The 12,344-nt window shown below is 39.2% G+C and overlaps 1 protein-coding gene across 6 annotated transcripts in view; it reads left to right on the top strand.

The window, feature by feature from the left end:
• Positions 1-11,543, top strand: part of afap1 (actin filament associated protein 1) — a 119,395-nt gene extending 107,852 nt beyond the window's left edge. For all 6 annotated transcript variants that reach the window (XM_030076219.1, XM_030076217.1, XM_030076215.1 and 3 more), the window contains 5 exons: positions 1,008-1,137; positions 3,633-3,797; positions 5,374-5,564; positions 8,502-8,669; positions 11,056-11,543. In XM_030076219.1, coding sequence (XP_029932079.1) covers positions 1,008-1,137; positions 3,633-3,797; positions 5,374-5,564; positions 8,502-8,669; positions 11,056-11,082 — 681 coding nt within the window. In that variant the 3' untranslated portion in view covers positions 11,083-11,543. The remainder of the gene's footprint in view (positions 1-1,007; positions 1,138-3,632; positions 3,798-5,373; positions 5,565-8,501; positions 8,670-11,055) is intronic.
• The last annotated feature ends 801 nt before the right edge of the window (positions 11,544-12,344 follow it).

Raw genomic sequence — 12,344 nt, 5'->3', positions numbered from 1 at the left:
TAAATGAGGCAGGAGGACAGACCCACTGGAAATACAGGTACTATATGTCTGGTATGTGAATAGGTGTGTGTATTGTATGCATGTATGTGTATGTGTGGACACACACATACATGTGTGGACAGACACATGTTCATGTGGCTGCTCCACAAATTTTCTTCCTTCCTGTACAACAATGAGTGTCAGCTGTGTGTGTAATTTACATTTTTAGAGCCCTGCCACCCTGCCTTGTGGCCACATAAGTCACTACATAGTGTTATATGGAGCTCCACTCCTTACACACCCACACACACGCCACTGCTTTTATGTGTTATGTATGTGGTGTGGCTAAGGGTTGTTAACATGGCCGACACCGCCACAAAGACCACAAAGCACCGCTCCATTGGAGGAGGCAGATATCAGTGTGCAAGGTGTAAAAAAGGCTGTGGCCAACACTGTGGGCTGCCAAAACCAAAATCAGTGTGCCAGTATGTCAGACAAGAGGGACGGATGGACATATTTTGTTTGTGGGTGTGTGTGTGTGTGTGTGTGTGTGTGTGTGTGTGTGTGTGATCCCTGTTTCTTGAATAATAATTTGGGTTACACACTGAAATGCATTTCAGAGGGGGATTTGTTGTTGAGTTTGGGATTCACCAATGGTTTTTTTGTTTTTTTTAACTGATAACCATAGGAGTTTTTTTTTTTTTTTTTTTCCTCTGGCTGTTGATAATCAACATTACGATGGTGCACTTGGGTCCTGTAGGGACCTGACACAAAATCTATGCTCTTAATTCTGCTGATGATATCAAAAGTAGCTCTTGAGTATTGCTTTTTGTAATTATGGAACAAAATCGGGTTTCAAACAGCTTTTATTTACCTAATATACATACATACATATACATACAGAGGAGGTCATTGTCAGAAATAATTCAAGATATAATTTATGACTTGCACTTCAAGGCAGGATGAGATCTTTGGATGAGCTGGAGTTCTCTTTAGTAAGCGTTTAATCTTTCTTTTCCTCCAATTAGCTTAAGGGAAAGAAAGGCCCTGTGACGAATGGGACAACATTGAAACAGAAGGCAGACCAGAAGAGCCAGCCCAAGAAGAACGGAGTCAATGGGACAAATGGAAAAGTGTCTGTGACACGCAGCAACTCCAGTAAGCACTAGTAAATATCTGTGTATGTTTATGTGTGCATACTATCTCTGAATGTGAATGAATGAGGTCGTTCATGTTATTTTTGGGTCAGTCTACTTCATTCATTTTCTAGCAGGACAGCTCTTGTTCTCACAACAAGGATGAATTTAATGGACTAAAATTGGTGGATGTATTAGTCACATTGAGCAACAAATACATGATGAAACTAGGAACAGAAAATGATCAGACTCGGAAAAAACAGTTTTTAAAGGATAAAATGAAAGAAATCAAAGTAGTGAGAATACTAATACCCTGGAAAGTATACCTTTCTACCATTTCTCATTCAAGTTGCTTCATTGTAAGAGGATGACCGATTATCACAAAACAAAATTAATCAAAATTAATCTTTTTTTCTGGTATATTTAACCAGATTAACAAGGTTTAATTTTTTTGTTTTAGATTAAGTATAATTCTACTGAGATTGAAATAGTTAATTTGTCACTTTACTGAACATAGAAAACTGCTGTAACCATCCAGTGCTGCCTGTGCCTGGTCCACCTCCCCAAGTCAACTTCTTTTGCTGCAGCTGAGTGGCAGTAGAGCCGACACAGTGTCTGGCTTTGCAGCCCCAGCCTCCCCACCACTCATTGCTTTCTAGCAAAACTCAGCTCCACAACAATCTGAAAAATGCAGGAATGTCCAAATTACAGTTGGTTTAAGCAGGGGTTGGGGGGTGGTGAACTTTTGCAGAGCGTGAAAAGTGGTCGTGCTAATCTGTGCAGTTAAGAAATGTATTTTTTCACCTAATGTGTGAACGATGCAAGCTGTAATCACTTGTGTAGTTTGTTATTCCTCCACATGCCTTGTAGGCATGGAAAGACCAAGTATGTGTCATGTTGGATTTAGAGTATGCCACACATTCCTTATATTTCCAGCAAATAAGTGCACTGAATTTGAAATTGTCAGTGTGGTAGTTTGTGTGATTCTTCATAAGCACAGTTCGCACAGACACACACAAACACACATTTGATGGTTGACCTCAGTGGCATAGTGTCTGTATTTTCCAGTGGGGAAAGGGATGGTCCCTGTGTAATTAATGCCTGCTTCAGGCTGTGGCTGTGAGTTCAATGGGTTTCTAGTCCATGAATTCCCAGTGTCCTGATGAGCAAGGCACCGGTCTCTTTCAGTGTGTGTTGGTTTGGGGTATTGTACTGGAAAATCTCCCTTATTTTCAGAAGTCAGTGTTGGAAGGCTGTGTAATGCATTCCACAGCTGCACCAAGGTTCCGGATACCCTGGCTCTAGTAGAGTAAAACTTCTTTTGCACAGTGCATTAAAGGGGTTAAAATATGTAGTTTTCATCTAAATGTTTTTTTATTGTCTTCACCAGAAAAGAAACCATCATTCAGCTGAGAGAATCTTAAATTCTTCCTATGCAGAGAGAGGCCTATCAACTTGCTGGGGATTAAAAACTACTTTCACATGAATGAGTAGAGTGATCCAGTCAGAATACCAACTTAGTTTTTATTCCTCCTGCCTGTGTTTGATTGACAGACTTAAGCTGCAGCTGTTCTCCTCCACTCTGCTTATCAAATGGCTGTGAGGAATAGGAACTGTTAGCTCAGCAGCACGGTGGCTGATTCCTGGATAGAAATCCATCATTTTAGCCAATATTGTTTGTACAAAGCTAACAGTCTGGTAGTTGGAGCTGTCCCTCTTTAGCTACCATGGATTTTCTCGCATCAACTCCAAACCACAAGCCTCCATAGTGGAAGTTTTTAGCAAGTGAGCTCTACACCAATTATTAGCAGGGAAATATTTGCTGATATTGTTGCAGAGCTAAAGAGCAGTAGCTCTTTCACTTCCAACAATACTTTCACTTTGCTGGACAGTTGCTTGGTCTTATCAGGGTTGAGATAATAATTACCCTACAAGGGGAACTAAAGCCCACCCAGCCCTGCTTGAATAGATTACTGTAGAAAACAGTTAGTGACATTCAGGAACTCGCAGATCTCTGTGGATGATAAAGATGAGCCAAGACTAAAACTAAATAAGAAAATTCACTTTTTTTTTTTTTTTTTTTTTTTTTTTTTAACTTTTGCATCCCTTTGAGAGTTCCATGCAGCCTCAGCAGACTTTTGGTTTAGAACCTTAGTCTTTTTGATCCATTTGGTTTTGATTTCCTGGAGTCAAGAGCTAAACAGTTAATTGACTGCATTTCGCAGCTGTCATGCAGAAAACTTTTCACTCCACATTTTTTAAAATACATGGTCATCAGTTTAAAAACAAGGCTGTTTTATTTACATTTTTCCTGAAAAGTTGACACTTCATTGTATTCGCCTGACAGCAATCTGCATTTTTCATCCTCATTATTTTATGTAGTATAAATGTTTCAGACAGTGAGGGAGTAGAGAAATGTTCCAGAGGGTACAGGAATTAACAATTTCTTATTATTTATGCACACCCAAAAAAATGTATTGAAGTATTTTTAACAAATCCTCATATTTTTTTGTGTAGATGCAGAGAAATATAAGTATGGTAAGAACCGTGTGGAAGCTGACGCCAAACGGCTGCAGGCCAAGGAGGAGGAACTAATGAAGAGGAAGCAGGAGATCAGGAACCGCTTGACAGTGCTGAAGAAGGACAGGAAAGATCTGCGCTCTGCTGTGGAGGCCGCTGTTGGTGAGACAGATGAAGGAGAGTGGGAGAATAGATGATTGATCTGGCCGTAAATAACATTCTTTGTCATTAAAGGTATTAAGAGGTAAACTTTTGGCAAAGTTGACCTCTCACCTAAAGCTATCTGAATGAACATGGGCTCGCCATCCAGTCGACAAAAAATGTGCTTTTTTCCAGAAATTTCCAAATGTCAAAAGTTTTTGATACCAAATGAAAGCATGATTTTTTTCTTTTGTGTTCTTCAAGGTCTTTATGTCCATGTGGTATTTTGGAGGTATTTTTGGCCATGTCTTTCCAAACAGGTCAAGGCTTTTCTGACCAAGCACTTAAGGTGCATCTTGCTTCGAACTGGCATTCATAATACCACATTGTAACGGGATGTTTGGGTGGGACATAATGGTTCGTTCAGTCATGTAAACCATTAGTATCAGTTTTAGGGATAGATGGAGGGCTGTGATTGTACAAACATTTGTGAAGGTGTTACTGGTTGAAATTTTTATTTTCACCTATTGATGCAGGATGAGATCACTGTCAAAGATTCACTTTTTCCAGGGAACAAATGTAATTGATGTTCATTTTATGGGGAATTTAAGTTTTATCTCATCACTTCCTGCAAACAGTATTTACTACCAAGTGACCGAACACAACACCCCAAGAATAATAACATAACTTGGGCATAAAGGGCAGTGTCTCAATCATTAGTGGTGGATAGTGGTGGGAGGCACTTCTCTTTTACAGCCTCACTTTGTGTTTCAATCTAAGGCTGTTTTCACACATATTGGTTTAATGTATCATTTTCAAAATTATACATTGTCTAATTTTTCAGCTAGTACGGTTGGCATTCATACACGTTTGTTTTCCAAACGCCGCACCACTGGCACAACGTCATGTTTCCAAGACTACCGACCAGAAAAAGACTGTGCTGAAAAGTAAGGAGAAGTAAACTGATTTGGTTTGTTAGCAGTGCTGGTCATTTCATTCTACATTCTCTGTAATTCTCAGTAAATGATAGAGTTTGGAAATGAAAGTACGGCTGTGGCTTGAAAAAAAATTGTTGATGTTTATTAAGTCTTCGGTCCAAATTTCTATGAGACCACGAATCTCTGTTTGACTCCAAATTTGTCCGCGATTGCTGGCATTTTTTTTCTTTGTTTGTTTTCTTTGTTTGTTGTGAAATATTCATGGGCCAACCTACATTGCACTGCCCAGCTGACTATGAGACCCTTTTAACTCAAACTTCTGGAGTACATTGGGCAGTTGAGCCGGATCGAGGTCCAGCCACATTCACATCACGGTGCACACCAGAGTTCAGCTGTAGCCGCACCGAGACCACCTCCTCAGGGCTTTCTCGGTACAGCCATTTTAGTGCGCACCTGAGTCCAATTGTTGTGTTCACACTGACCCAAACAAACCACACCCCCAGAGTTCAACTGGGCCGATCTAAACACCTGCAGTTTGAAAATACCCTAAGAGAAGTTGATATTCACATAAAAATCTTGTCTACGACAGTAGTAACAATAAAGCAATAAAGTGTACATACACTCACACAACATCTAGTTACTCTTACTTTCTCCCTTAGGAAAACGTTCACAGGCATCACTGTCTGAGCGACTGAAAAAAGTGGAGGAGGAATGCAAGCAGAAAGAGGAGGAGCGGGTGAACCTGGAGCTGGAGCTGACAGAGGTGAAGGAGAGCCTGCAGAAGGCCCTGAGTGGTGGAGTCACCCTAGGCCTCACTATCGGACCTAAAGCGGGCAGCTCTGGCCCCCAGGTCAGTATGCATTGTGCTAGGAACAGGGAAAAAAAATTATTTCAGGTATAAAAAGCAGTTTTTTTTGTTTGATGATCCTGATCCTGAATTGATATTTTGTCCTTAAATTAAGTCAAATTAAATAATTAAAAAATTAAATTACAGTACATTACTATATATAACATTTTTATATGCAGAGCATGTAAAAATACATTATGTGACATCCTTTTTTTTTTTTATTTCTAGACAGACATGACATAATGTTGACAGATAGTGTAAAAAAAAAAGACAAACAAAAACAAAAGGAGATAATAAAATAACAATACATGTTCGCTTCTGTTGTGGTGTGTGTGTGTGTGTGTGTGTGTGTGTGTGTGTGTGTGTGTTCGGATGGTTACATGAGATACCCTTGTATGTAATGATAAAGAGCGGCCCATCAAGATCCCCACATCCCATCCATTCTCATTTTATACTCTGTATTTTACAAAATATATATATACATACATATCCATATATTATTTTATTCCCTCCCTCCAATTTTCGATTTTTATTTTAAATTTTTATTTATTTATTTATTTTTATTCTTTTTCTGATTTGTCTAGTTCTTCTGTCTCATCCTACCCTGGACAACCCCCAGACTGTCTCCAGAGGAGCTCTGTCTCCCGAGGAGTGACATTTTGTTTGTCTGTATGCTTATCCGTTCGTTTTATTTTTTTATTTTATTATTATTATTATTTTTATTTATTTATTTTAAGTGCCAGTGAAATAATATTCTAACCAGCAGAATAAACATGAGGCGTCAGATGCTTTCTAAAATGAAATATCAAAATCAGTTGAATCAAAGTGACGATTCTGACGAAACTCAAACTGAGGGCAGACCTCCATCAAGGGTCGGCCCTCACTGTGAGAGAGGGCCAGTTCCTCTGCAGGAGTGTACGGCTGAGTGGGAGACACATTCATTTACTGAACACACAAATGTTACTGTAGTCAAATCTACTCATGCTGTCATGGTGGGGAAGTCAGATTATAATCCCACAAATTACGCATTGACACAGAGATTTTTTACCAGCATTCCTTGCGGCTGCAGCTGTGTTGCTTTTTGCCTGGATGATGGATTAATATTCCTCGTATTTATTTCATATTATTGTCTGGTCCTCCGTCGTAAAGTATGCGGCTCGGGTGGATTTTTCCTTGTCTGTGATTGGTCGTATGCAGCAAACTCCGCCCTTTTTATGTGAGCGCACAGATCTAGATTGGAAAAGCCTGGGTTGAATTAGCGAGTTGATAGCTGGCTTTATGGTACTGAAAATCCGGAGTGCGGATGTCTGGTTAAGTGAAGCCAGGTAACTAAGAGAAAGCCCGGATATGTTAATCCAACTTTATGGTACAGGCCTCAGATTAGCGCATTTATTGTTTTGTCTGTGTTGTTTGAAGATGGAACAGTAGCTTGCGCCATTCGTTTATTTCGTGTGGGAATTGGTCATTAAGTCCGTAGTGTGTGCCTTTGAGTTCCTTTCCTCTACTTTTTATCAGTTCCTTGTGTTTGTAATGTTCCAGTTTGACGATGATGGGTCGGGGTGATTTGTTAGTATGAGAGCAAAGACGGTGAACACGGTGAGTTCAGTTTTCATGAAGTCCTTAATCAGTGTTTCTGGGTTGTCGGATGCCGGAGACTATCAGATTGTCTCGCATGCTTCTGGTTTGTATGTCAAATATAATTTCTTTCATTTTTTTGTTTTCTTTCATGACTATATCCATGTTTTCGGTGAGTGTTTTGACGGAGGTATGAAGGGAGTTGTTTCACTGCTCTTACTTTTGCATGTAGTTGTGGGCGAAATCCAGGCTTGTACGAAATTCTTTTATCTCGTCATGAAGTGTTACCAGTAAGTCCAGTTTTTTGTTTATGGATAGCAGTACACTAACCTTGACTTCCGTAGTGGTTTGCAGATCATCTGCATCTGTGGATGATAGGTTTTTTTTTCATTTTTTTGACTGGTCCTGCGGGGTGTCGTTCATCTTGCAGCGGTTGTAGTGGTGACCGATGTATTCCGTTAAGTCTGCCAACTCCTCCAGTGTGTGGTGAAAGTATTCGGGTTGCTGATCAATGTATGAGATGTAGGTTTTTGTGGTGTTTAGGTGAAAAAAAAGTCTGAGAAAGTAAAAAAAATCTGGTGTGTTGTTTTCCTCAGTGACCAGGCGCCGCCATGATGAATCTCACCTCGTCACGTTGCGTCTCGCGATACTCAGAGTGCCATCCTCCCAATACTTATGTGACATCCTTATTGTTTTATTTTTACTTATGTTTTATCATCTTTTTAATTATTATAATGACTTTATTTTACTTATTTGATTTAGTCAGTTATACAGTTTTGTTTTTACAATTTTTTTCTCTCTGTATACATTAATCACAATAATTGTTAAATTAAAAAGTCCTTAACTTTGGCCAAAATGGGAGTACCTCAGTAGCTCACTGGATTGCAGCGTCCTAGGTTCGAATCCGAACTCAGGCCATTTGCTGCATGTTGTTCTAGCTCTCGCCTGTGACTGTCAAATAAAGCAGAATTGTCCAAAAAAAAAAACTGTCCACAATCGTGCAATATCGAAATGCAGCACTTTCAGAATCACCAAAAATTGCATATCGGATCGGAGGTATTGAAGTATTGTGAATTGTATCATTTCGGGGAGACCCTGTCGATTCCCATCCCCACACTGTGACTTGTGCTGCCTCATGGTATGTTTGTGGTAATGGCATGTTGCCTGTTAAAGAGCAACTAAACCCCAAACCCAAATTTCTGTGAAGCTTGACCTCTAATGGTGAAAAGTGGCGTGCCTGGTCTTTGGTGGCAGGTGATGTCACCACCTGTTGTTCTCTGTTGATATTGAATAATTGATATTGAATAATTTCTGCGTGTATGTGTGTGTGTGTGTGTGTGTGTGTGTGTACACGTGTGTGTGCAGTCACCTGTAGTGCAACGAAGAACCCAGGAGTCTTCTCCATTTTCCAGCTGTGACACCAGCGACACCGAGTCCTGCTCCCTCCCAGTCAACAGTGCCTCACTGCTCCGCAGGCAGCAGGGCGGCCAGAAGGCCTCGCCAGTCCGGGGGCACGTCCTCAGGAAGGCCAAGGTCAGAGGTCACAGTGCACACTAAGGGCTTTACTGATGTGTAAAGGTTTGACAATAAACACTTAAACACTGATACTTCAAGCAGTCAGTAACCGCATTTTCATCTACCCTTTTGTATGTGCATGTTGCATCAAATAAAAAAAAAAAAATCTTGATTGAGACAGTAAATGTCAAATAACAATTCAAATTAAAATGCGACAAAAATGTTTTATGCTCAACTGTGGGAGACAAAACTTTTATTTGTTAAAAGAAATGCCATAATTTGCCATGGAAAATGATAACTGATGCAAAATTATGTATTATTTTTTCTCTGTAACATTACAAAATTTTTGTCAGTAACATTACGAACAAGGGCATAGAAACAGTTAGACTATACGCCCAAAGAGCATAGAAAACACTAATGGATATACCATCAGATATTACATTATTGTTATTGAGTTACAGTTTCATTTAGCAGACGCTTTCATCCTAAGTGACATTCATCTTAGAGTTAATACATTATAAGCATCATAAAGCTGAGTTCAATTCTGATAAGACATGCGTGCCATAGAAACAGTCCATTAGGTAGCAGGGTCTATAGCTTTTTCTTAAAGATCAAGACTCTGTAAATGGATTGGAGTTTGGTAACTCAGCAGAGAAGAGTCTAGCTATTGACTTAAGGCCTTGTTGTGGTGGTACAACCAGGTGCCTCTCATTGGCAGAGCATAGTGATAAGGAGGAAGCCTAGACCTGAATGAGGGAGTTGAGGCAGCCAGGAGATGTTTTAGTTACTGTTTGGTAAACAAGGGTCAAGGTTTTGAAATTGATGCAGACAGCAACTGGAGGGATATGAACATAACCGACTTTGTGAGCATGAGTTGGAATGATCTGAGCTGGATAAGGATCTGTTATCGTATAGAAGGGCTGACTGGGATGACATGGAGCTCCGTCTTAGAGAGGCTGAACTGAAGGTTGTATTTTTTCATCCATGCTAAGCTATTGGCAAGACTTGACGAAGTCTGTGCCGAGACTGTGAGGTTGTCCTGTGGGAATGGTAGGAAGAATGTGATGGTTAACTGTGTCAAAGGTAGCTGACAGATCTAGCAGCAATAGGGCTGAGAACTGACCAGCATCTCTAGCGAAATGCAGTGATTCCATTACCGACAGGAGTACTGTCTCAGTAGAGGGACTCTGCTTAAAGCCAGATCTTAGAATAAGATCTGAGACATAAATGTTAAGAGATGTTCTTGGTCATGAATGGCCTTTCAACATTTCCTTTTCTATGTTGTGTGCCCTTTCTGCATTCTGTAGGTCAGGCCTGTTTAACTGCTGCGGTTTGGAATAAATGTTTTCTCTACTACACATATATACTGTTGAGTTAATGAGCTGCTTTTATCCTGAAGAAGACAATATCGCTCCAAGAAAGCAGACAATCCTGAAGAAGACAATATGTGCCGAAACAATCTTTGTCTTGATAAATAATATTGCATCAGCTTTAAGTGGGCAACACCACCAAATTACATTGGTTACCTTTTTCAGAAAGTAGGGGGATGAATTGTTCACAAGTAAAACCTGTTGTTTTTATACATCAGAATAAATTAACAGGTTTGCGTCACTTTTAATGTACTATGGATTAATACAAACCCTTTGAAATCTGCAAAATTTACTTAATTTCTTTCAAAAACATCATTGAATTACCAAAAAATCATCATAAAATGACCACAAAACAGAACAAAAAATGAAAATAAATAGCAAGAAAGCCACCAATGAAATAGCCACACATTACCGGACTGTATTAAAAGAAAGTGTTTTGGTGGTACATCTCATATAATTTAATTTACAACTTTTAACAATAATAATATTTTTTTCTCAGAATTCTTCTTCTCCTTCTTCTTTTACTTTTTTCTCATTTTCCCAATTTCCCAATTTTGATTGTGTGTTTTTTTGTTTTTGTTTTTTGTAAATAATTTGTACATTTTTTGGTACCTCTCATTTTCTTGTGATTTTGTTGCACTAAGTTCTTGCTAATCTTCAAATATTTCTTGTTAATTTGCTCATCCCATTTTTCCCTTGTTTTTGAAATCAAGTAAATTTGCTCCAGTTTGAAAGGGTTAAATGCAGAAGGGACATGCCGCTACACCCCCAGTCAGTTATCATAAACAGCAAACATCTACAGCATTACTGTCTTGGGTTTCAGTGGATGGTTCATTGTCCCATTGTCTGAATGCTTTTGAAGCAGTGCTGCCACACTGACAAAAATACAAATACAATGTGTATATTTGTATTTTTCCTTCTTTGCTATTAAGGCCCACATGCGGTTCCACAATTCCACATATGAGAGTCAAAATACATGCAAAATATGTAAAAGCATGTCATATAAACTGAACATGTCTCTGTTTGTTTTGCAGGAATGGGAGATGAAAAATGGCACATGAACTGCTCAAGTCTTCACATCCTTCGTATCTTACTTACCTTTTTGTTTTTGAAAAAAAATGTGTATATATTTATTTAAAAACTTTATACAGTGAGACGTTGAGACGACACAAGCATAGCATTCACATTGTTACTGAAAGAAAATAAGTGTTGCTAGTTTTAGTGAAACTAATCACAAAATACAGGAATGGCAACATACAGGAATGGCCTTTTTTTACCTGACAATTTTATACTATTGAGCATGCTTAGTGTATTAAGTTGTGCAAACTGTGTTTTCTACGAGACTTTCTTTTAAAGCAGTGTATCATTTTACCTTTTCTCTCCACTCCAAATGTGTTTAAGCACATTCACAGCTTCGGTTCAAAAAGGTCAAAACCAAGTATTTATTTGTAAATGTTACATGGAAATTCTAGCTTCCCTTTGTTTATTTATGTTGATATATTTAAAGCTGTTGTGTAGCGTTTGTGGTGTTCCATAGACTCCCTTTTCCTACACTAGTGAATAGCTCTTCATTCATTAGCATCATCTGCCCCATTTCAGGTCACAATAATCGGCTGAAGAGTTGCCTGAATTTCAGCCCGACATGCAAGACACCAACAGAACAGCCACACTGTGGGTTATGTCAGAAACCAGCATTATTCTCAGGATGACCCAGATAACATCATGAAATAACATGTTAGTCTCAGGTTGATTTATATGGCTGAGAACGTCTTGATGAACAAACATCCAATATTAATGCTGTGTTCAATTTAAATCAGAGGTTGGAAGTGGGAGGTGGGAATAATGTCATTTATATCCTCCATGTTTTGGAGCTGCACCAAGTCAGAAAAACTGTGCCAAACACCAAAACCTGGCTGTTTGGTTTTATGTCATAGGGTTACATGTTGATTTATCCAAAGATCTATTAGAGTGTCATACCTCATCCAATTTTGGCCCATTAACTTCTTCACCAAGAGTGTACTACTCCAAAATAAATGAAGTAGATAACTGTCCAGAAATGACACGACTTTGAAAGGCGACACAAAGCTGAAACACGTTAGTTTTGTTTTGTAGTCACTTTCAACACTCTTTCCAGCACCTTGGCTTCCAAAGGGCAGACCTGTTTTCTGCCATAGCACTGCCACTGTATCACCCTGTTAGTTGAATATGGGACTGGAGTGGCACAACATGGTGATACAGTGCTAAGGCAGAAAATAATCAGAATACCCAACTGGGAGATCCAAGCTGAAAAAGTGTTTTGTTTTGGTTTTTGCGCCTTGGTGGG

Source organism: Myripristis murdjan, chromosome 18, assembly GCF_902150065.1.
Source record: "Myripristis murdjan chromosome 18, fMyrMur1.1, whole genome shotgun sequence".
Classification (NCBI taxonomy): Eukaryota; Metazoa; Chordata; class Actinopteri; order Holocentriformes; family Holocentridae; genus Myripristis; species Myripristis murdjan.
This window is presented reverse-complemented; position numbering and strand designations above follow the sequence as displayed.